At 54.6% G+C, this 24,087-nt stretch overlaps 1 protein-coding gene across 1 annotated transcript in view; it reads right to left on the minus strand.

Moving 5' to 3' along the window:
• CCDC33 (coiled-coil domain containing 33) overlaps positions 1–24,087 on the minus strand; it is a 114,129-nt gene that overhangs the window by 80,510 nt on the left and 9,532 nt on the right. The window contains 1 exon segment of the mRNA XM_059915191.1: positions 8,974–9,121. Within this exon segment, the coding sequence (XP_059771174.1) occupies positions 8,974–9,121 (148 nt within the window).

The raw sequence follows: 24,087 nt of genomic DNA on the forward strand, positions 1-24,087 counted from the left end.
CCCCCAGAGGCCCAGCCTTGTGCAACAGGGACAAGATAGGAGACTTGGCCTCTGCAGAGATGGTCTTCTGAACCATCTGGTCAAACGCTGGATTCTTGTGTCGCTTACCCTGCCTGGGCTGGACCAGGGAAAGAATGTTTCCTGGAGGAAGCAGGGTTTGAATAGATGGAAAGGAGGACCTTCCCAGTCGGAGGATAGAGCCTGAGGCTCAGAGGGGCCATGAGCTCATGGGCAGCTCTGGGGAGGGGCTGGCTGGTCCATCTAGGGTGGGTGGGTTGGGAGCACGGGTTGGAGTAGTCAGAGAGGAAAGCGAGGCTTGTGGTCCTCCCTTACCTCATTCCCTCTCCAGCCCCTTCTCTCCACACCGAAACGCGTCATCCTCTGAGGCCAGACAGGCAGGAGGGAAAACCCCTGGCCGTCTCAAGGCCAGAGGATAGCTGGGCATAGCTGGGCAAGAAGATGCGTCCTGAGGCTCCTTGAAGGAGGAGCTGAGATCTGAGGCAGGGAGTGTCTGGTCTGAAGCTCCCTTCTCTCGCCTCTCCCACTTCACCAGACAACAGCCCATCCATGGCACCCCCCCACTCCATGATTGCCTCTCCCCAGCCCCCAGTGCATCTGGTCCTTGTGGGTTTTGAGCTCTTGGGAGGCTGCCACTTAAAGGCATGAGCGGGGCTGCTATTCTCAGCAAAGCGATGGGCTCTCATCCTGGGTTTCATTTATTAATTGGACTCAAATGAACCATCACTAATTGTTGATGGTGCTACACCACTACAGGCGGGCCTCAATTTAGAGAACTGAGGTGTAACGGGGGTGTAAACCGGAGGCCAGCCATCTCCGCAACCACATGGGTGTGGCTCCTCCCCTGCACTTTCCTGCAGGGAGCGGGGACTGCTCTAGAAATCAGAAACGGCACCTTCCAAGAAACTCTGAGATGAGCACTCTGGCAAAGGGAAAAATCTTTCTGTAAAACCCAGAATGCTCCCCACATCTCTACCCACACATCATCTGAAATAGTCCTGCTGTTCTCAGGGGAGCCCCTTCTGGTCAACAGGCACCCCTCCGCATGGCATCTCAGAAAGGCAGCAGGGCAAGGGTAGTCTTTCCATATGGTCCAGGGGAAAACCAGAGCCCACAGAGCTTTGTGACTGGTCCAAAGTCAGACTCAAGCCCCAGTCTGTCAGGCACTGTCACATCCTTTATCCTCTCCAGGGGAGCGTTTCCTTGTTTTCCAGAGAGCCCTTTTTTTCTCTGTTGAGGCAGGAGATGGTACGGGGCCAAGAAGGGCCCCTGCCTGTGCCATCTGCCAGCCTTTTGAATATCTAGCTGTGGCCTACCCTGTGGCCTAGCTTGGTGGGGGGACCTGGGAGCCATCTTCTGAGGCGGAGGAGAGAGGGTCCAGCTGTCAGTCAACACCATAGCCCTAGGGGATGGAAGGACAGTCCCCTTGACAAGGGACAGCCCTGGGTGGGACAACCCTGTGAGATCCACCATGACTTGGAATTCTTCTTGATAAGTCACTCTGAACATTCCCTCTTCTGAGTATCCCCTTTCTCATGGATGCAGCTTTAGAGCAGGAGGAATGTGGGCAGACATACAGGTGAACTTCCCAACCTCAGAAGAATGACTTGAGACGCAGAGCCCTACCTCCTGCCCCCTTCCAAGAGAGAGCCTCCCTGAGGGGTCCTGGTACCCAAGTTCTGGGGCCTGGAACCTGCTCAGCTGCCTTCTGCCTTGGGAGACTGTGGGCGTAGGACAAGTGAGCAGTGTCTACTACCGCTCCCCTCCTCCCACTAGACTGTGAGCTCCTGGAGGACAGGGATTTGCCTTGTCCTGCTGTAGCTGTTCCCGGCTCCCAGGCTGGGCACGTTGGGACCCAGCAAGTGTTTGTTGAGTGAAGGAAGGCGTGACCCTTGGAAAACCACGTGGAGACAGAGGTAGTCCCTCCTCTCCAGCTCTGCTAGGCCAGCCCCCAGTCCAGACTGCTGGGACGCCGCTTTAAGCAGTGGCATCTCATCAGTACCGCCCTGGAAGCAGCTCTTGGGCTGGGAGGAAGGTTCAGATTCCAAATTCTAGTCCAAACGCATGTCCTCAAAAGGAGGGAAGCAGAGCCCAGCTGTGGGAACTGGGGCCTCTTGAGATTCTGGGGCCTTGGGGCCTTGAGACCCTCGGTCCAGCCTGGGTCCTGGCCTCTCTGTCCCCGCCCGGGGCCCTGCGGCTGGATCCTGGGTCTGGTCCTCCTGGCCACACTGACCACCCTGATTGCCCGCAGCTGTAGTCACGGTCTGGCCGCGCAGGCCCTGCTTTTGAACATCCACAGAACGCCGCAGCATGCACACGGCACTCCCCACAGGCCCTGGGGCTGCCTGGGAAGCCAGAAAATGAGAGAAGGGGGGGAGGAAGAGGGGCTGATGGGGGCCACCACTCCCTCCCCTCCCTCGGGGCGAGCCGCACCTCTATCTCTACCTTGGCGGGAGCAGGGAAGGAGGAGGCCACAGCCTGCCCTGCCCAGAGATAAAACCGCTCAGCCTTCGGAGCGTTCCCGGGCCAGGCAGACTGGATTAGCGCTCAGGCGCATGGGTTGTGGGTCTGAGTCCTGGCTGTGCTGCCTGCTGACTGTGCAGGATCATCCTTTAAAAATCTCTCAGCTCAGCTCCTCCCGATAATCGCTCTCCGTAACTCACAGGTTTCTGGATGGATGAGAAGGCCAGTTTGGGGAAGGCTGAGTCTGGGGTGGAGTGTACACTCACCGGTGGGCCCAGGGGCTGGAGCTTAGGAGAAAGGCCTGAGCTGGATCTAGACATTCTGGAGCCTTCAGAATAGGGGTTGGGGTGGGTAGCCGGGGGTGAGGGAGATCTCCCAGGAGAGTAGAGATCCAGGGGAGAGTCGGGGACTGAGTGGGAGCATGGGCATTCACAAGGTACAGGGAGAAAGGAGCCCACAGAGGAGTGGGCAGAGAGAGGAGGGGGAATCAGGATGGGAGGGTCCTGGAAGCAAAGAAAGAAGGGGCTTCAAGAAGGGGGGGCTGCCTCTCAGACTCGTATAAATGATGAGCAGCCGTGGGGAAGTATGTGGCCCCTGGGAGAGGAGGACAGTCGGTGAAGCTGGCTGTGGAGGTTGAGTCTGAGCCGGCTGAGGGTTCAGGAGGGGAAGACAAGGAGGTGAGACTCAGATCCAGCCGAGAAGAGGTGTTCGTTCTGCCCGTAAAAAGTGGTTGATTTCACATAACAATCTGGATTTCTGGCTTCTCTTGAAAAATTGAGAGCACCGATAACCCAAGCCTGCATTCCTCCCTCCTTGGCAGAAATCAGCGGGGGTGCCTGGGGGCTGCTCTCAATGAGCCAGTGCCCTCAAGTTTGCCAGTGGATTCAGCTCTCTACTGCATCATACACCCGGCTGACTTCAGTGTTTATTAACTGGCTTGGGCCTTGAAGGCACTGACCATGCCATCCCTGGCCATTCCTTCTGTGGAATCTCACTGTGTGTGTAGGGATGGGAACAGACAGATATGGGGAGAGCACAAGGGCAGAAGGAGCTGAATTGGAACCCGAACCCTGGTTCCCTGGCCAGTGGCCTCCCTCTCTCTTCGATAGATGCTAGACCATGGGGCATGTGACCCTGAAGCCCGTAGGGGCCAGGCAAGGGCAGAGCGAAGCCAGACCAAGCCTGGAGGGGGCACCAAGCCTCCTGGCTGCTCATGGTGTCCTGGGAGGGAGGAGGAACCCCGTCAGCAGCAGCTTTGTCCATGCTCAGAAATAAGCAGACCAGACAGCCTATGTCTAATGCAATGAGGACACCAGGAAGGCCCCCACTGGCTTGCCTCATTTCCTGAAATCTCCCCACAAATACTTGCTTCTTTTGGTAAGCATTGTCCTTTTGGGCTGCTCCTCCAGGATTCCAGCAGTCCTGGTAGAGAGCTCAGGCTTTGGGGGTTTGAATAAATGTTTCGGCATCAGAAGACCTCAGGGGCCCTGGGCAGAGGTGATGGGGGAACATCTGGAAAGAATCCTGCGGCTTCAGTCTGGCTGGGGGTCTCGGGCCAGCCTCCTTTAAAGCACTGATGACAGCTGTGTTTATAGCCCTGGGACATGGGGACGTTCTCACTGAACAAAAATTCTGAGGCTCTGAGCCTCAAGGGACTGACGTCATTTGGAACAGGTGCAGGTAGGTCAGGCCTCACCGTAGGCAGGAGGCCCTGCATGGAAGATAAGACCCAGGATTCTCAGTAACCTCATGTATAAAATGAGGACATGGGCAAGTCACAAAAATGCTCTGAGCCTTAGTAACCTCATGTATAAAATGAGGACATGGGCAAGTCACAAAAATGCTCTGAGCCTTAGTAACCTCATGTATAAAATGAGGACAATGTTATCTAGTTCATGGGACGGAGTGATTATTAAATGATATCTCTCTCTCACACACACGCACACACACACACACACACACACTCACACACACACCCCTAGTGCATTTGACAGGTATCTGGTAGACACTTGAAAAATATAAGCTTCTTTAACCTTCCTTTCTTACTAGGACCCCTGACAAAACTGCCCTACTTTCAATATCTTCTTCAGTTAGTCACCAGGGTCAGGCTCAGTCTGGGGCCAGGGTCAGGGCTCTCAGGCTTATCCAAGAAAGGAAGCAGCCCTTCCCCTCCCAGTATTGGCTCTCTGTCCCTGCTCATTAGCTCTGGGCAGCAGGCAGTCAGAGAAGCAGCTGCCAACTGGCAGCCCAGCCATCCAGCCTTTGGCCAAGGGTCAGAACCCCACAGGCCATCTCCTGGCTGGCCCCGTCTCCACACTCTGCCTGCTGGGGTACTCCCCACCTGTCAGGGCCACTGCCTTCCTGATCCCTGCTGTGCTCTGATAGACAGGTCTCTCTGTGCCAAGCTGGGAGGCAGGTGCTGGGCACTTCTCAGGCCCCAGAGCCTTGAGCCAGGCCCAGACCACTCGAGGGAGACCCTGGGCCTGGCCACTGACCCAGCAGACCTGGGTGTGGAATCTGTTGGGCAGTACAACTGGGGCTCTTGTTGCCTCTAAGGAACTGAGTCTGTTTCCCAGGCCAGAGCACAAACCAGCCTGGCAAGCCTGCGACAGCGTGGAGGCCAAGCCTTATATCCTGGCCATGGGAAAGCCAAGACTCAGAGAGGGGCAGTGACTCCCCCGAGGTCACACAGGGAATCAGGGGCTGTGGGCCAGACTCTGGGTTTTCCTGATTCCATTCTGGCTTCTCTCCACTGACCTGTGGTTTCTTCTGCTAGGTCTCACGTGCCCACTGTGACTCTTACTAAGGATATCCCCTCTCCCTGTGTGATACTTTAGACCTGTCAGCATCTCCCGGATGGTGGTCTGGCTCCACCATCTCTTCAGCCCATTGGGACAGGTTCCCAGGTGAGGTATTCAGCATCGAAAGGTAAAGTAACTTTCCCAAAGTCACAGAGAATGCTCAAAACATGACCAGATTCATTCATTCATCTGTTTATTCATTCATTCAACAATTATTAATTGAGAACTTCCTATGTTTCAGAGTCTGTGTTGAAAGTAGGGATAGGATGGTGAAGGAAACAGACCTAGTGGTTGCTCGTGGAACTAGTGGGGCACAATGGGATGAGGCACTGATGAAGAATAAGCCAAGAATCACATCAAAGCACATAAAACACGTGCAACTGCAGCTGCAACACTGGAGAAGTACACAGTCCCATGGAGGCATGTAATGGGGGAGGATTAGGCCTGAGCTGGGAGGTCAGGAGGGCTTCCTTGAGGAGGTGATGACTGAGCTGAGATCCGACGAGGGGAGGGGAAGAGAGAATGTTCTGGGGGAGGGAGAGTGCAAAGGCCTGGGGTGGGAGGGAAGAGGGTCTGCTCAGAGCATTGAGAGATGTTTGTCCATCAGGTGTGGCTGGAGCAGAGAGAGGGAGGTGGGGTCATGCTGCTGGGGAGCTGGAGGGGCTGACAAAGACCCAGCCATATTGGGCCTAGAACCCTCTTTACCCTGAGAGCAATGTGAAGGGTTCAAAGAATGGGTTCCTCTGGTAGTATGGCACCACAGTATCGAATGGTAACCTGCCTTTGAAGGGGGTTTGAAGAGGGGCAATATTAGATGTACCAAGAGCAGAACAGTGCAGTAACCTAAGGTGGTGGCGCTGGCAGAGAGAAGTGGATAAATTCAAGATCGGAGAGGAACTGACACGACTTGGCAATGGATTGGATGGGGGCAAAAGAATGTGATTACTGATGCCAGGATGCAGATGAGCTCAGACGAAGAGAGAGTACAGAGAGATAAGAGAGACCTAGGGTTGAAACCCGGGACAGGCCAACATTTAGTTCCAGGTAGAAGTGTTGAAGAGGTCCACATAGAAGAATATAAGAGTAGGGCATCTTGGAAGCCAAGAAAAGCAAGGGCTGCCAACAGAATCAGTGGTCACGAGGGGTTAATGCCACTGAGAGACCGTGAAAGATGAGATACCCATTGGAAGGAGAGCTAGGCATGATGATCTCTGGTGACTTCAGAGACAGCTATTTCAGTGGAGAAGTGGGGTCAGGTTGGAAGCAAGTCAATGGCTTAGCTGGAAAGAGGCAGAACCAACCACAAGATGAGCCAAGTGGACCTGTTGGTCTGTCATAGTCGCCACTGGAGGACACACCCTATTACTAGATTGGCTCAAGGCTAGAGCCTGCATGGTGGAGGGAAGTGGCTACACCCCAAACCTGGGAGGCCCCATCTTGGACCTGAACCCTATTCTGCTCCTCACTAATGGGTTGAGTAAGTGGCTTTGGGGCACTCTCAGGCCTGTGCTTCAACCCTCCCACAATGGGCCTGCCTTGGGGCCCCACAATGGGCCTGCCTGCTGAGGATGCAACACCCCAGAGAGGAGGAGGGAACTAGGCAGAGACAAGAACCTCCAGGACCCCATTCCCAGTCTGAGGTGAGACAAACGGGATGGAAGAAAGTAGGAAACTAAGCCAGGAGACGGAGCTGAGGGCACCAAAACACAAGCAACAAAAAGATGAGAAAAAAATGCTTTGAAAGACTATAAAATTATATATATATTCAATATATATTATGTAATATGATTTAATAGTATTTAATATATATATAGTATATAATATATATTTTGAGCATTGAAATATTCATTGTGAGAAAAATGAAAACTTTGGTGGATTTGCTTATGCCTATTATATGCTTTGTTACTGGGTATTTGGAATCAGACATGGTGGAGGGGCGGATATCATATCCTTTCCAGGGGTTAGGGCTTCTGAGGGTCTCGGTCCTCCCTCTGGGGTTCCTGCCTCGGGCTGGGGGCTCGCACTGAAAGCCCTTTGCAGGTCCTGACAGCTGGGCCTTCTTTCTCAGAAGCCCTCCCTTCTGCTTTCATTTGCATCTCATTAGCACCTCCTCTGCTGGTGGCAGCTCAGCCGCCCGGAGCCCTGGAACGCAGGCTGCAGGCTCGCCTAGGCCCTGCTCCCTGCCCCCTCTCTGGGTGGAGATGGGTGCAGCGATGCCCTCCCCCGCCCCACCAACCCCTCCACACCCCTCACCCAGGCTCCGCGGCTTGGCTCCCGCTGCGCGTTCCCATGGCAACCGGGTGATGGCGCAGGTCGCGGTGGTTCTGTCGAGGAGCCACGGGCCGCCCAACTCCCCGCCCCACCGCCCAAGCTGGATTGGTGATAGGCGGGGCCTCAATCTCCCGAGATGATCGGCGATAATTGGTTTATGGAAATAGCTGAGGGGAGAAGGCGAGCTCCCTGCCAAGCCTGCTCTCAGCCACCTGTCCTTCTTCACCACGGAAATGGAGTCGGGGGAGGGGGGCGCCGAGGAGCTGGGCAGGGGAAATGGGGCTTTCGAGACAAGCGTTTCACCTGTTGGGCTCCAGCACCTCATCTATCCCACTTTCACTGTGTGTGTGTGTTGGGGAGGGGTTGTTGTCATAGTAACCTGGGGTGTTTGCATCAGTGCTCCTTGACCCCTAAGTGTGCTCAGGCCTATACCCGGCATATTGCTGGGGAAATGGAGAGGGAGACATGGGATCTGTCCGTGGGAGCCCCAGTTTAGGGGACAGAGGAGCAGCACATAACTTCATTTATATAAAGTACGTCAGACCAGTGTTGCCACTGCTGTCCGTCTGCAAAGGAGGGAGAGCTCAACTTGGACGGGTGCCTGGAGGAGGAGGCTCACAAGCAAGGCTTTGAAAGTGGATTTCGGCAGATGTTGGCGCAGGCACTCCCCAAAGGAAATGTGGACAAAGCCTGTAGGCAGGAACTGAATGCTGCTGGTACTGGTAGAGGAGGGGAGGGGTAGGTAGCTTGGTGGGGAGGCCCCAGTGGCTCCCAGTGTCTACAGAAGGGGCTAAGGGATGGCAAGCTCATGGGAGGGGATTACTGCACGGGGCTTTATAATCAAGACTCAGTAGATGTCCAACATCCATATAGAAGCTTGGCTGGATGGAGACTCTGTCACCCCTGATACCCTTCCAGGAGAAGTGAGGCCCAGGAAGTGGGACGTGGACATGGCATGGCAGGCCTCGCTCGGATACCGGGCTGTGAGAAGTGTGTACCCTGACTCCGGCTGGTTGGAGGGGAGCGTGCATTAAAGGATCAGAAGGAACTAGGGAATCCCCTGTAATAGAAAAGACTGGAGAAGTGGTGGGGGCCAAGGAGGAGGATGGTCTTGAGGATCCTACCCCAGGACTGGGCATGGTAAGATGGGGCACTCAGAGGCTGGGAGAGCAGCCCTTAGGCCTTCTTCTTCCTTTGACCATCACCTCCCACTGAGTCCAGCCCAGGCCTCTGCATCCAGGGGCCCTGCCCCACTGAGGTCGATTTGTGGCCAAACACTGGTCAGCTGGTTGTGGGATCACGGAGTGGCTCTTCCCTCCTTCCCCGGCCCTTTGGGTGCTCATATCCCAAATATCCATACCCTGGTTTCTGCTCCAGCTTGGACACCATCCCCTGCCCTCACTCTCAGCCAGCTACTTACACTACCACAAAGGGCCATGGCTCAGAGCCATCCTCGGAGGCAGGAAGGTTGGTGGCCCCATGGAGAGTGACTGTGATAACCTCCTTATCAGAGGGAAACGGGTGGCTGATGACAGAGTCCACATTCTGGGAGGTATTCGTGGGCTCCTCTGGGCCCTCGGTGACCTGTGGGGAAAGCCAGGGCTGAGCGCCTCTTCCAGTGTGGTCACCTCCCTTTACTGCCTCTCTATAACTCTAGCCCCCTCTCGGTTCCCCTCCGAGTGGCTGTTTCCCTCTGTTGTCCCCACAGCCAGTCTGGAACTACAGGGGCAGTCACCTTTGACCCCGTTTTCTCTCTACCTCTGTCCCCCACTCCACACCTCTGTCTCCCTCTTGCTTCCTCCAGTCCTGGATCTATCACTTCCTGCAGAATGAGACAGGCCACTTCACCTTTCAAGTCCAGTCCCACCTCTAAGCCTTTGCTTTTGCTGGTATCCTTGCCTGTAATTTCTAAATCCTGCCCTACTTTTGAGGTTCTAGCAATTGGCCCTCTTTGCTCCTGCAACCTCACCCCAGGCCAGCTGTCACCTCAGGTCCCTCCTGTGCACAGCGCTTTATAGTTTACAAAGCCTCTCCACATCCATGGAGTCACCCAAAGCATTAAAGAGGGATGAATGAATGTGTCTTTCCAAGATGCCTCATCCATCGTCTACCCAGAAAACCCTGCGGACCAGGAAGGAGGAGAGGTGCCTGCCTGCGCACGGGGCTTCCTAGGCTGCTTGCCTCAAGCAGACATACGTGCAGGGGCTCAGCATCTTGTGGACTCACACGCTGGAAAGCAGAACCCTGAGCCAAGGCAGCAAAGTGGGAAAGGGAGGGAGCTTACCAAAGCCCAGGGCAGGCTCAGTTTGACTCTGGAGGCAGTGGGGAATCCAGGGAGGGTAGCAGAGTCCGGGTATGGACATGGGGCTGCTGCGGTTGAGGTGTCCTGTCCTCCCTCGGCACTGGCTGCCTGGCTCTCATTCCCAGGCCCGGGGGTTGACACAGTTGACCCAGGTTAAGCCTCATCCGGCAGGAGGCCACCCCCCCACCCACCTTCTGTCCCTCCCGCTGATTAATCAGCACCAGCTGATGTGAGAGGCCCTCCTGGCCCTGGGAGAGAAGGAGTGGACCTCTTCAGGTTGGAGATGGGGCCCTGGGGGAGGGCGTCACTGGGGGCTGACCCTCTTATCTGGGAAGCTTGGCCTGTCAGTCCTGCATTTCAGGGCAGACTGTGGCAGGGGTGGGGGAGTCCTCAGAGCGGGAAGAGTCCACGGAGACCATAGAGAACGATGTGAGACAGAGGCCCAGAGAAGAGGAGGGCCTGGTCCGAGGCAGGCTTTGTGCTGGTGGCAGCCCCAGCAGGCTGGGTCCCCTGACTCCGTCCTGTTGAGCACTGAGTGTCTGGAGGGCTGGCTTTAAACCAGCTCTACCTCTCACCACGGCGGGACCCAAAGCCAGCTGTGCTCTGAGAATCGGTTTCCCCAATGGAACGATGAGTGCTTAAACCAGACCGTCTGAAACTTGCCCTGCTTCCTCTGTGAGGGTCCAGGTTCCCCATACACTTCTCCCCCTTTGAGCCTGGGCGTCCCGGGCACATTTGCTTCTGACTCTGGGAAGCCTCTGGGCCGAGGCAAAGGGAAGAGCTTTTTATGGCTGTTATTTCATGCAGTTCCCTGCGCTACTGCAATCTGTCGGCATCTCCTGCCAGCTCTACCTTCAAACCATGTCTAGAATCTGACCTCTTGTCACCATCTCCACTTGGGTCCAAGACATGGAATTCCTGCACTTGCATCCTCATTGCTTTCTCTTTTCTGTTTGTTCTGGCCCTCCCTCTGCCCTGCCCCATCTCACGGAACAGCCAGAGTGATCCTCTACAAATTTCAATCAGACCACATCACTTCTCTGCTCAAAATCCTGCAGTAGCTCCTTGTTTCACACACAGCCTCACTGTGGCCTGTAAGGGCTATACACTCTGGTCCAGGAAACTGACCTCGTCTCATCCCTGGGCCCCTTGCCCACTCACTCCAGCCACACTGGCCTTCTAGTGGTTTCTCGCACCCACCAAGCTGGCTCTTGCCTCCCAGCCTTTGCCCTGGCTGACCCTTCTGCCTGGACTGCTCTTCCCTACATGTCCATCTCTGTGGCTTGTTCCTTCACTTCCTGCACGTCTGACTCTTTCTCAGAAGGACCTTCCTGGTACAGGCTGTGGTCCTTGCCTAACAAGATGACTAATTAAGAGGTGAGAACATCACCTCCCTCCCCAGTCCCAGAAGTGCCAGCCCTACAGAGACTCTCCTTCCCTTCCTCTGGTTGAGGAGCCCCTCCCCCAACCCAGGACTCAGCAGAAGCCATCACCATCTGCAGAGGTGTTGAAAGCTGCCCCCTCCTCCCCTATTCCTCTGCCAGGCCAGGGCGGGAGGAGGGGGAGGCAGGTCAGTACTCAGAAGGAACCCCTGCCAGGTGGAGGGGGAAAGAAGGAGAAGCAGCCAAAGAGCCACCCCCTACCCTCATAGATCAGTGTTCCACCCTCACCGCACACCCCGTAACCCACTCACTCCCCAGCAGGTTTGATCTGGTTTGGTGATCTAGGAGCAACACGAGCAGCCTAGGGGTCGAGAGATTCAGGTTTCAGCCCAGCTATGCCCCCAACTCTCTAGGTGACCTCTCTGAGCCTTAATTTTCCCACCTGGTCAATGGGGATATCTGGAACGGTTTGTAAGTCAGCCTTCCTAATAACTGGCCTGAGGTTCTTGCAGTGAGGACTAATGTCCCTCCCACTCCCAGATTCCCAGGAACTGCCTAAGATAGTAGCTCCAGCCCCCTGATTGCTGTGATGAGCTCCCTAGGGCCCCAGAAGTGAGGGCCCAGCAGCATGGCAGTTGCCCAAAGGCTCTCAGTGACTCGCTGGCAGCCCCAAGGCCAGCCAGGCATTTGGCAGACCAGGCCATGAGTGGTGCCTCCTCTACGTCCTCTGCATCCTCTGCACCCTCTGTGTCCTCTGTGCCTCCCCTCTGGGACACCTGTCCGGGAAATAAAGCTTGCAGGGGGTTTGGCAAGAACTGCTCATGCTTCACCTTTGGGCATGAGGCCAGCTGCCGGGCTGGCGCCTCCTGGTGAGGCCTGCAGGCGTGTGTCCGCTGGGCAGGCTGGGCCCAGGGCCAGGGAGGCCTGGGGCCAAGTAGGAGACCTCGAGGGGGGACAGTGGGCCAACTTTTCTGCCTTCCCCTCTATCCTGCCTATGTCTGGATGGGAATCTGCAGGCTTCCCTCAGGCGTGTGCCTGCATCAGGAGTGATGTCCTCTCCACGCCCTGCCCTTCCCAGGCCTACATTGGAGACTTCAGGGAACAGAAAATGTACAAGCTGGGTTACATGTGGGGGAGTGAACTGTGGGTGATGACGAAACTAAGTATGAGGTCCTACAAACCCATCTGTAGGGGTGACATGAGCCCGAGGAAGGGAATTCACTTCCCCCGAAGACACCTCCTGCAGGCCAGGAGCAGAGCTGGATACTTACACACCACTGGTTTACTCCCTGTTAACTCATGCAGCACTGCTACGGTGCAGAAATCAGTGGGCAGTATTTCTAGGCAGAGGTTTGGCTGGTTTACCACCACCCAAGGCCACTCAGCCGGTACTGGCAGGGCAGGGCTATGATTCCAAAGCACAGCTCTCTCAGCTGCTCCACTGGGGCCTGGCATGTGGGAAAGCTCCGAAGTTGCTAATTCCAATGTCTTGCCCTCCAGACAGCCCACCTTGCCCTCAGTAAGCCAGGATTAGCCAGCAGATGTCCTGAGGGACCTGTGACTGCCCATCACTCAGGGCATTTGGGGATATGTGTGCTGGGGGGAGGGGACAAGGTGGGAGGCAGTAGGAAGATTGTACCAGCAGTGAAGGAGTTAATGGTCCATTGGGAAGGGACTTAAATTGGTTCTCCTGAGGGGACAGATGGAAGAAGACAGTCTCCTCCACCCTTCCCTGGCCACAACTCTGCCCCAGCAATCTGGGAGGCCATGGGAAGCAAGGAAGCCAAGTTCCACCCTCCAGGATGCCCCTGGATCTGAAAGCCATGCCACTGGAGAGGCTCTGATGGTGGCCAGAGGAGGGGGCACTGGGCTGGGAACAGTCATTTGGGCTAATTCACTCCAGGGGCCTCTGTTTCCCCAGCTGTATCGCCAGGGCTTCGAGTTGAAAATGGTCCCTCATGTTCCTTCTCGTTTCAGCATCTAAACTTGCCTGGGAGCTATGATGGCCATGGTGAGGCCCTTCCATAGGTGAGGAAACAGGCTCAGGGGCACAAAAGCCCCTGCACCAAAGCACACAGCTTAGCTCACAGGCACAGAGCCGGAAATGGAACCAGGGTCCGTCCACCTCCACTTCCTGCTGTCTCTACTCTCCTCTCTCACCAGCCGTTCTTTGTATGTGACGTGCTTTCTCTGGGCCACAATGTATACACTCTAAAGCTCATAACCCGAGTAGCTAGTAGTAGCACATGGTACTAACAATAGGAGTTGTGGTGTTTGGAGCAGTAGAGGCTTTTCAAAAGGACACAGAAGTCAAAAATCATAAAGAAAAGGATTGATATGATTACATTAAAAAATCCATACCGGGGCTTCCCTGGCGGCTCAGTGGTTAAGAATCCACCTGCCAATGCAGGGGACACGGGTTCCAGCCCTGGTCCCGGAAGATCCCACATGCCTCAGAGCAACTAAGCCCATGCACCACAACTACTGAGCCTGCGCTCTAGAGCCCGCGAGCCACAACTTCTGAGTCCACGTGCCACAACTACTGAAGCCCACGCGCCTAGAGCCCGAGCTCCGCAACAAGAGAAGCCACCACAATGAGAAGCCCATGCACCGCAATGAAGAGTAGCCCCTGATTGCCGCAACTAGAGAAAGCCACACGCAGCAACGAAAAAATATTTTTTGGTGCGCAGCCAAAAAATAATAAATAAATAAATTTATAAAAAAAAAAAATCCATGCCAACTTCTATAATGGTTCAAAATTCACCACAATACATTAAAAATAAAAGACAAACTGGAGGGAATATCTGCAGTATATATAAAAGGATGGATATCCCTAATACACAAAGAACACTGAAATCTGTAAACATTACCATAACAAAAAAGACATGAATGGAGGACTCACAAAGAAATACTAATATGTGATTAATATGTGACATGTAATTATGTACATTATGAACATCCTTATAGGGGATTCTACCCAGCTATCAAAAATGTTTCCCAAAGCTATGAATCAAATAAAACAAATCTGGCTCCTTCTCAGGGCTCCCATGCACCCTCCTTGGATCCCCGAATCCAGTTGCGTGGGCAGGTGGGAATGAGCTTCCGGAACAAGCTGGCAGCTTAGGGCCCCCAGGTCAGGCCGGCTGGGTACCTGGTCCCACGTGTGTGACATTCCGGAAGGAGGCTTAAAGCAGGAGGGTGGAGTCAAGAGGAGGAGCCAGCTGTGGGTAGAGAATGCAAGGAACCAGAGACACCAAAGTCAAGGGTCATAAAGTAGAAACTGCACTGGGGTCTCAGTACCCTTAGCTGTTTGGTTTATTTGACCTAAGAGTGTAACTGCGAAGAGGGTGTTCCCTAGTTAGCAACTACCTGTGTACCTTTGGCAAGTGACACAGCAAAGGGCATGGGTTCAGCTTTGCCAGTTAGCACAAGTAAGGGTCGTGCTGCTCTGTCACTGCTATTTATTAAGCACCTATTATGTGTCAGGCACTGTTCTGAGTACTGGGAATAGAGCAGTGATGGAAACAGACAAAAATCCGTTCTCTCCAGACATTGGAGCATTTGTGGCCGGGGGAGAGGGCTGGGCCAGGGCTGGGAGACGGTGGAGCAGTGGGGCATGGGCACTGCCAGGGCAGCAACCTGGGAATCTCCTGGGGGATCTTGGAGGATGATGGTGAGCCATCGCAATAGGCTCTCTGAGCCTCTGTGACCCCCCAGCAACAAGAGGACAAAAACTCCTTTCCAGGCTGTGTGTATGTGTGTGTGTGGGGGGGGTGATATACCCAGTTCAAGCTACGTTTCTCTCTGGGTCACAGGGAGATGGGCAGAAATCACCAGATTGAGTTGATGACACCTGCAGGCACACCGCATTTCAGATCCCATGTGTTCCAGGAGTATAGGACACCTCACCGGGAAGAGCCACAGAGCCTACCTCCTTCCCCATCTCACAGCTGTGAACACTGAGGCCCAGAGAAAGGACGCTTCTGTCATGATTCAGGAGCAAACAAGAGACTTTTTGAAGGAGAGATGAGTTCTTGCAGGTGCACTCCCCATGCCCCCAGGCCTCACCTTTTTCTTTTTCCGTACCATCCTCTTGGGGGCAGGAGTGTTTGGCCTTGTTTGCCAATCTTGGGGACCAGTACTTGGTATTGCTGGGTGATCAGTCCTGCTCAGACAGCTGGCCTGGATACCTTGGAGTCTTTGGGGGTGGCGCACAGTATGGAGCATTAGTGTGGTCTCAGGGGTGCCAGACACACGCTCTGGGACCTGGGCGGGGGAAGGGGGAGGGCAAGGGTCTGGCGCTTTCTCAGCAGGGAGACATTCTGCGAGCGGAGGCGATGTGTGGGCTCTGGGCCATGGCCAGCTGGGCAGGGGTCAGCAGCTGGGCAATCAGCTCTTGGCACCCCCAGAAGGTAAAGTTAGGGGTGGACCTCTCTCTGCCCAGACCTGGAAAAGCAGTGAGCTTTTCCACCCACTTGGGTCACCTGGGCAACACTGTGAGATCGCAGGGCAGAAGTCACAAAGACACCTGTCAGGTGCAGTGGCGGGCGAGTCCGAAGCCCTTCCCCCTGTTCCTGGGGCTGCGTCCTGCCTGCTCTCCGGCATTCAGTCCTCATCCTTCCTGCTCTGGGTACCCCAAACAGCCCATCAACCAAGATTCACCAGCGGTCCTGTGTGCCCAGTCACATGCTGACCACACTGCAGGAAAGGAGGAGACCCAGACACTGTCTGCAAGGAAGTTGCAGCTTGGTTGGAAAAACAGCTATTTCTGTTAGTGAACCTGCCGCCATCCTGCCTCTTCGGATGCCTATAGCCTTCTGTTTGTTTAATGGTAATAAACACAAAGTTCAGGAGAATGGTTTCCTCTTGGAGGCTGTGTGGGAAGATGGGGGAGAGAACGGGAAATAAGTAGATGTGGTATTGTAACGTTGTCCCCTTAGATTGGGTGGTCAGTTAAGAGGTGCTCATTATATTATTGAAAATAAATGATAAATAACTAAAGAGGGCTATGTACGGGTCAACAATTGTTCTAGAGTATGGACCAAAGATTATGACTGATCCAATTCTGAGCTCTACAAGAAATTATTACATAAATAACGACTCCTTTTTTTTTTTTTTTTTTTTTTGAGCACTTACCACATGCCGGGCATGGTTCTGCCACTGTGAGATGGCAGAATGAGGAGTGACTGGCCCTTGGCATGGGGGTGGGGTCTGCTCCATGGGGAGACGAGGTGTGAACTGGCCTCAAAGGATGATCTATACGGGGTGGGGTTGAGAGATGTCTGGAAGACCCCTGTGGCCTGCCCCATTCTTCTGCCGGCTGCTTTAGACACCATACGGAGGGTTCTTCCCATTTTCCTTGGTTTGGGGGCCAAGAGCAGGCCCACCCTAGCAGCAGAAAAGCTGAGGACTCACCTTTGATTAAAACTGAAAGGTCACCAGCCAAGGTCACCCAGATGGTTGGGGACGCACGCTGTGAGTCCCACTTCCAGGTTTCTCCCCGCCCAGGCCTGGGCTGACACTGTCACAATCTAGCATGCGTGCAGAAGGCCTCAGGGGTGGTTCCCCAGTCTCCCTAGAGAGCCTCCCATTTCCACTCAGTCCCAAACGCTTCGGCAGCAAGTCGTGGTGGCGGGAGGGGACCGGAGCTACTCCAGTGCCTACAGGGGCCGTTTGTGGCTCAGTTCAGGGCCCTGCAGCAGGGCTGGGAGAGGCCAGCAGGGCTCTTAGGGAGCCAACATTAAGGAGGCACTTGGCTCTCGGGGCTATGTGAGTATCCCTGCCATCACACCTCCTTAAGTTCTGCACCCTAACTGCCTTAGCCTGCCCTGCCCTGCAGCTCCCTACTAGCATCTGAGCTTTCTACAGCTGCAGCTCCCAGCCCGTCGGCCTTCCTGCCTGGGAAGAGGATAATGCAATTGGGCACTGGTTCCAGGCCGTCTGGCTCCAGAGCCCTAGTGAGCCCTGAGCCCTGCACACTCAGCAACCAACGGAAAGAGGGCCTTCCCACCGCCTCACTCGCTGGCTGCCCGGCTCCCTGGACCAAGGGCCCCTGGGACACTCACTCCTGTGCTACACCAACCTTCCCTCCAGAACTGCTTACTCCTCACCAGTGAGACAGCCATCAGCCTGGGGACTGGATGTGGCTCTCCTACCTAACAACGCTACGAACCCCATCGCCCCTCTCGCGCGCGCTGTTCTACCTGCCTCATTGCCCTTTCCCAGTAAGGGGAACTCCGCCTCCCCCAGCCAAGGGAAATGAACCTGCTCCCCAGATGTCCAGAAGACCTTCTGCTCCCCTGCCCAGGGGACCAGCCCCAAGCTTTGATGACTCAAGGAGATTCCACTGTTAGGGGAAGCAGGTAATGATTGATCTCACTGCTAATAAGTAACCTTACCCAACCCCTCCCCTCAGGAGAGAACACTTGGTGCTGCATCATTCGGTAGGGCCAGGGGTTAAACACAGCCATTAGGGAGCCCACAGTCACTGCGCACTGGATCTGAGGCCGGCTCTTGGGGAAGGAGGGGTCCTGCTTCTTCCGCTGGCTTTGCACTGGGCTTGCTGGGCAGCGGGAAGAGCCTACCCCTCCGCCTCCCCCATTCTTTCACCACCACTACCCCACCCGCATCACTTTCTCTCCGTTTCTTTTGGGCAGTTGAATTGGGCTTCTGGGAAAGGGAAGGGATAGATGAGGTGGAAATTTAGTGTGATTTTTGCAGCAAATAGCAGCCGATAGCTGTGTGATCTTGGTTCACATACTAACCCTCTCTGAGCTTTGGTTCCCTTCTTTATACGGTGGGGAAATCAGGCAGCTATGAGGACTGAAGGAGACAATGCAGGTCAAGCCCTTAGTGCTGACACTCATTTAAGTTCTCCAGAAATGTTCGCTCTTTTCCCTGCTAAACAACTTTGGACTTGGCAGGTTGTCCCCAGAAGAAATGGGCCAGAAAAGTGAGAAATGTCTGCAGGGTGCAGTCTCCCCCCAGCGCCTGAGCCTTCACCCCTGCCTCAGATATTCCAGCCTCCCTCTTCTCTTCCCCAGACCCACTCTGTTCCCAGCTTCCAAGCCCATGCCCACAGCCACCTTTCTCCAGGCAGCCCCCTCGCCAGAAATCTCTTCTCCCCTCCTACCTAAATCCAATTTATCCTCAGGGTCCAGCTCAAGACATTTCATCCAGGAAGCCTTCCTGACCCCCCTTCTCTCCTGCTCTGAACAGTCCTCTGTCCACGGTAACACCTGCCTGTGCCTGTGTTTGTGAGTTCACTCCCGATAGGAAATAAACCTGAGGTCAAGTGCCTGCCCCTCCACGAGTTATTGGCAATTGTCAGCCAAGGCAGCTCCTTTAGAGGGTCTCTACGCTCCAAATGCCACTTCCCCTCAGCACCAGCAGTGCATACAGCAGGTGCTCACTCATTGGCTGAAGGATTGCAGACTCCAGGAGGGCCCCCTCCTCTGATTATAGTGGTGAATCCACAGCCCGCTAGGTCAGGATCATCAGGGGCTGCTCTGACCTCACATCAGCTGAGGCTCAACCTGGGAGTTTCTGCAGAGAGATTTGGGGGTGAGTAGGGGAGGACTGGCTCTGCCTTGTGCTTCAATTTCATCTCCCACTGGGGCCCCTGGGGGCCAGTTCACACCCTACCCCTTAAGGCACTGGGTAGAGTTTGAGCTTAAGTCACTGCAGCCAGAGCTCTGCTGGGGGCACCCGGGAGCCCCTCTCTCTGTGGTTCCCTCCAGCCTGTCCTCCTTCCTGCCCTTAGTCCCGCCCACACCAAAGAAGCAGCCCAAGGACAGGGCCACTGGCTTCCTCTGAGAGTGTTCCAACTGGGGAGCAGGTGAGTGTGGCAGGAGGGTCCTCTCCCGTCACCTGTGGTGCTGGGCGGCTCCCATTTGTACCGTACATCCGTTCTCCCTCTTCTCCACCCTGCGCTGTGCCCAGGAGGCTGACCCATGTGGCTACTTCAGTGGGTTCTGGTTGGGTTGGGTTTATGGGAGGGCCATCAGGGAGCTAGGAAGATCCTCCTGGCTGGTTCTCTGGGTTGGCTGGTCCCTCTCCCCAGGGCCACCCTGCCTGGCAGGCAGCACTCTCCATACAGCTGCCCCTCCAGGTCATCATTCCCCCTCTTGCCTGTTCAGGTCGAAGAGACAGTGAGGGCTCCTCTCACTTACTAGCCCCCAGGGGACTACACTGTCCCTCTTGTTTTTCCTAAACATCACCCTCAACTTTGCAAATAGCCCCTCTAATAAATTCCCCTCAAATGACAGAATTTGAATGCCTTCTTTTTTCCTACAAGGCCCCCAGCTGATGCACCTGCTGAGTGAGCCCCTCTTTGTGGGCCTGAGCGCTCATCTGATAAATACTCTGGTATCACCACCGTTCTCATCACCTCCACATCTTCACACCCTGCTAACGATGAGTGAGCTCTTTGTGTCAGGCGCTGTGCCCAGAGTTTACCTCACTGTCTCATTTCATACTCACATTCACAGCCCCAGGAGTTATTGTTTTTACTCCATTTTAAAGAAGAGGAAACAGATGCTCTGAGAAATGAAGGGACTTGTCTAAACTTTGAAGCAACAGAGTTGGGATCCGAATGCAGATCTGCTGGCTCCAAAGCCTGTGGTCATAACCACCAAAGCATATTGCTTTTTCCTTTACTCCCAGGGCAAGGGGTCACATCTCTCCATCCTTCACTCCTAAAACTGGGACAACATGTAAAAGGTCAAGCTCAGAGATGAAAACACCTGACCTCTTGAATGGGACCAGAGAGATGCTCTGTGACAGCGCTGTCCACAGACACCAAGAGTCAAAGGAGAGAGAGGTGGAGCATCCTGGAGGCCCACTGGGCACGGCTGGGCCAGGCCGCTGTAAACCAGGGCAGAAGTTGGGGTGTCCAGAGGAGGCCATTCTATCCAGCACAAATGGGTGGCAGTGTTGTTTGGTGGAGTCCTGGTGCTTGGGGGCTATGCCTGGGATCACTAATGGGAGCTTGCTCCCAGTTCCAGCTAAGCCCCTTCAATGCAGCCTGTCTGCTGTCTGGGTGGTGGATCCTGGAGGCACTGGGGGGCTGCCCTCTGACCTTCCTCTGGTGCCCTACTATGCAGAGGTGACCTGGATCTGCTCAGTCAGTGGCTGCTGGGCCTAACGCATGTGCCTCCGTCATGGCGTACTTGATAGTCCCAAACTTGTCACTGCGCCTCGTTTCTGTCCCTCAGGACTGACCAGCCTGGCCCAGCACCATCACACTGGGCAGCAAAAAACACCATCAACCGGCTTGGAATCCGCCAAGCGAGGCTTTAACTATGGCTCCTCCAGCCCCAGCAGCAAGCATTTGCACAAGTCCTTTGACCAGCTCGGGCCTCAATTCCTCATCTGCAAAGCAGCAAGGAAAATCTACCTTGCAGGGGTGCGGTGAGGATCAGGTGAGAGAACGGACGCCTGGCACATGGCAGGTGGCCCAGAAAACCGAGCTTCCCCCATGTTTACGCCAGTTTGTGCCAATCTGGAGCCCCTGCGGCCCCAGCTGTGCAACGGGAGACTTGGGGTGATTGTTATGGATATGCTGTTCTCCTTGTTGGCTGACACCTCGTCCCTTAGCTCAGCAGGCATGTTTATTGATCACCACATTGAAGGAGTCCTCTCAGCGTTGGTAACCAGAGCTCTAGTTTGGGGCAGCCCAGGTCCCATCATCGTGCCATGAATCACTTTGCTAAAGAAGCAACGTGGCTTTTGGGCATTTTTCTTTTGCAAAATCAATAACTCGTTAACAAAGGACTGAAAAAAGGGGTAAGCAGGGAAGGCCACCTGCCATTCCCTTCCATCAGGAGGGGGCGGAAGAGGGACCCTGCCAATGTCGAGTGGGGGTCCACTCAGGGCAGAGAGGCCTGGGGGGGCAGTAGGCTCAACCAGTTCCCTCACCCCAACTCTTCTGACCCACAAGTCTGACCAAGTTCCTCCTCTGCTTTGATAAACACTTCAGTAGGCCCCACTGCTCTCAGGAGAGATGCTGACCCTCTCAGGAGCCTCATGGTTGGCTCGCCCCAGCCCCTCCAGCCTCATTGCTGCCGATCCCTGCCTCACACCCACGCTCCAGCCACACTACACGTCTGCGGTCCCCTGAAAGGGCTCTGTTCTCTCCAGCCTCCTGGCCTTCACCTAAGCTCTGCCTGGACTGTCCTCCCTCTACCAGCCTGAATAATTCATCGTGTTTCTTCAAGACACAAATGGAACAACCTCCAGCAAATCTTCCCTGAAACCTTCCCCCACTGCCCCCACTTCCACCCAGGGGCATCAGATCCATAGCCCCTGGGCCTCCCCCTGGCCTGGCTCATGACCCACTATTGACTTTTCTGAGAGAGGGTCTGTCTCCTCTGAGGGTAGAGACTGTGCCTGGTGATGCCTTGTCCCCAAGGCCCAGGTTGTTGCCTGGTACAGTATTGGTGTCAGGTGGGTGCTCATTGAATGAGTGAGGGATGACGTTAGCATCAGATGCTTTCCTCCTCCGTGCTAGTTCTGCAGATTCCCCCACTTCAGCCTGGGACAGTGATGCCTGCTCCCCAAATAGCCCTCTCTCTTGCAGAGAACAAGCCCTCAGGGGCCTTCTTCCCCTATTCGGGCAGGAATATTTGGTGTGAACCTCATAAGAAGAGCCAACAATTAACAAGCGCTTGTTATGTGCCAGGCACTATTCTATGCATTTTACATTTGTTAACTCGGTGCTCACAACTGCATGTGAGGTAGGTACAACTGTAACCCCCTTTTACAGATGGGAAAACAGAGGCAGTAGCAGGAGCTGAACAGCCAAGCTTAGACCCAGGCCATGTGGCTGTAGAGCCTGCATTTGTCAGCACAGCCCTCTCCCTTAATGAGGTGCTTGTTGGGAGTTTGGGGGTGGGGGAGACAGCCCAGAGCACCCCACTCCCAGGATGGGGCCTCAGGGCCCACTCTGCAGCTGGAATGAGCTAGCAGGTCCGAGGAGCTCCAGTTACAAGAAACTGCTTATTCAGGCTTTACCTGCTGGGATCCCTTGATTCCCTCCCTCTCATTCCCTCCTCAGCACCAGCCTCGTCCACACGGGCCGCCCACCGTCTCTACCAGAGAGCAGAGCCTCCGGCCCTAATCTCATTTGTGGCCATGAAATCGCATTTGCAGCGTATTAATGCAGCATGGAGCTGGCCCAGCCCTGCCTGTCTCCTGGAGGAGAGGAGCCTGGAAAGCAATCTTGTGGGGAGGCACGTCCCGGAACACCCACCGACAAAAAGCAATTATGCTTTAAGAGGAAGATTAAAATAATATCCTCCGCAACAATCCCCACCAGCGGGCCTCAGCTCCACCCAGCCTCCACCACCTCCCGACAGTGATTCAAGGGCAGGCTTCTGCTGGGGGGCGGGGGCGGCAGACTCAGTTCTCTCCCTCCGAGGAGGACGTGCCCCCAAGGCCTGGCCCCTCACCTGCCCCCGCATTCACCACCCTTTACCTCCCTGAGTTCCCCAAAGAAACTATGCCCTCTCAAGCATCTGGGCCTTTGCCTAGGCTGTTCCCTCTGCCTGGAATGTAGCCCCCCAACCCTTGTTTATCTGGCAGGCTGCCATTCACTCCGCATAATAATCATAGGTTAAGTTTTCGAGCATTTAGTGTGTTCTTTAAATTGACTACATATTCAATTCAACAATTCTGTCAGGGGACTATTGTCATTATTCCCATTTTATAGATGAAGAAAGAGGGCCACAGAGAAGAAGTCCTATAGGTGGAAGGTGGCAGAGCAGGGATTTAAAGGAGAACATTCACCCTTTCGCCCAGGGTAAGCCCAGCTGCTTCCCCTCCTGTACCCATGATTGCAGTGGTCTCACTGTGGTGTCTTATCTCCCTGAGGACTCTGAGAGGCCAGGCCTGGAGGAGAATCGGGGTTTAACAAAAAATTCTTGGGTGGAAGAATCGACACACCTCCCTGCAGGGATAGAAGGGGTGCGGATGTGTGTCCCACTCCTGCCTCCGAGGCTGTATCCTTCCAAGGATGCCTTCCAGTTTATCCGTATTGGAATTGGAATCTATTTGGAGTCCCCTCTCCTCCAGGAAGGGCTCCTGGACTGCATGCAGTCAGGTTAGCATATCATTTAATCTTCATAATCACACTGCAAAGTAGGCATCATTATCCCCATATTACAGAGGAGAAAACAGAGGGTCAGAGAAGTGAAGTGACTTGATCAGGAACACTAAGTATGAGGCAGAGCAGGGATCTGAATTCACACCTGAATCCAGCGTCGATGTTTATCCACAGCATCTTCTTGGCAGTGACTCACTCTCACTCCTCAGATAGGGTGGGTAAGGGCTTAATTCTGTGCTGGGGCTATTTATGCAACACTTTTTTCTAAGTGTCATCAGCCAACGCCAGTAGGCCAGGGGGTTTGCCTGGGGACTCTGAGTCACTGACAGCCCCAACCCCATCCCCAGTCCTGCTCCTAAACCTCCCGGCACAACAATGAGCAATTGCTGTTAGGGTCAGATTAATACTGAGTAATTTGTCTGGGCTGGACTTGGTGTGAGATGGGGCCACCAGGAAGAAATCTGTTGCCCCAAATGCTTGCCCATGATCCTGTCATGTTGCCTAGAAAGCCCATTGAAGAATGAGCCTCCCTGGGAAAGAACACTACAACTCATTCCCTCCTCTGTGCTGATTACTGTATCAGAAAAAGCAAAATATATGGTGGGGACCTGGATTCTAGCCTGGCTTTGCTACTGAGTCAATAGGAAGCCATGAGTAAGTAGTTTACTTCCCAAGGGCTCAGTTTCTTGCTCCAGAAAATGGACATTATCAAGGCTAACCTGCCCACCTCCCAAGACCCATGCAGTG

Source organism: Balaenoptera ricei, chromosome 2 (assembly GCF_028023285.1).
Source record: "Balaenoptera ricei isolate mBalRic1 chromosome 2, mBalRic1.hap2, whole genome shotgun sequence".
Lineage (NCBI taxonomy): Eukaryota > Metazoa > Chordata > Mammalia > Artiodactyla > Balaenopteridae > Balaenoptera > Balaenoptera ricei.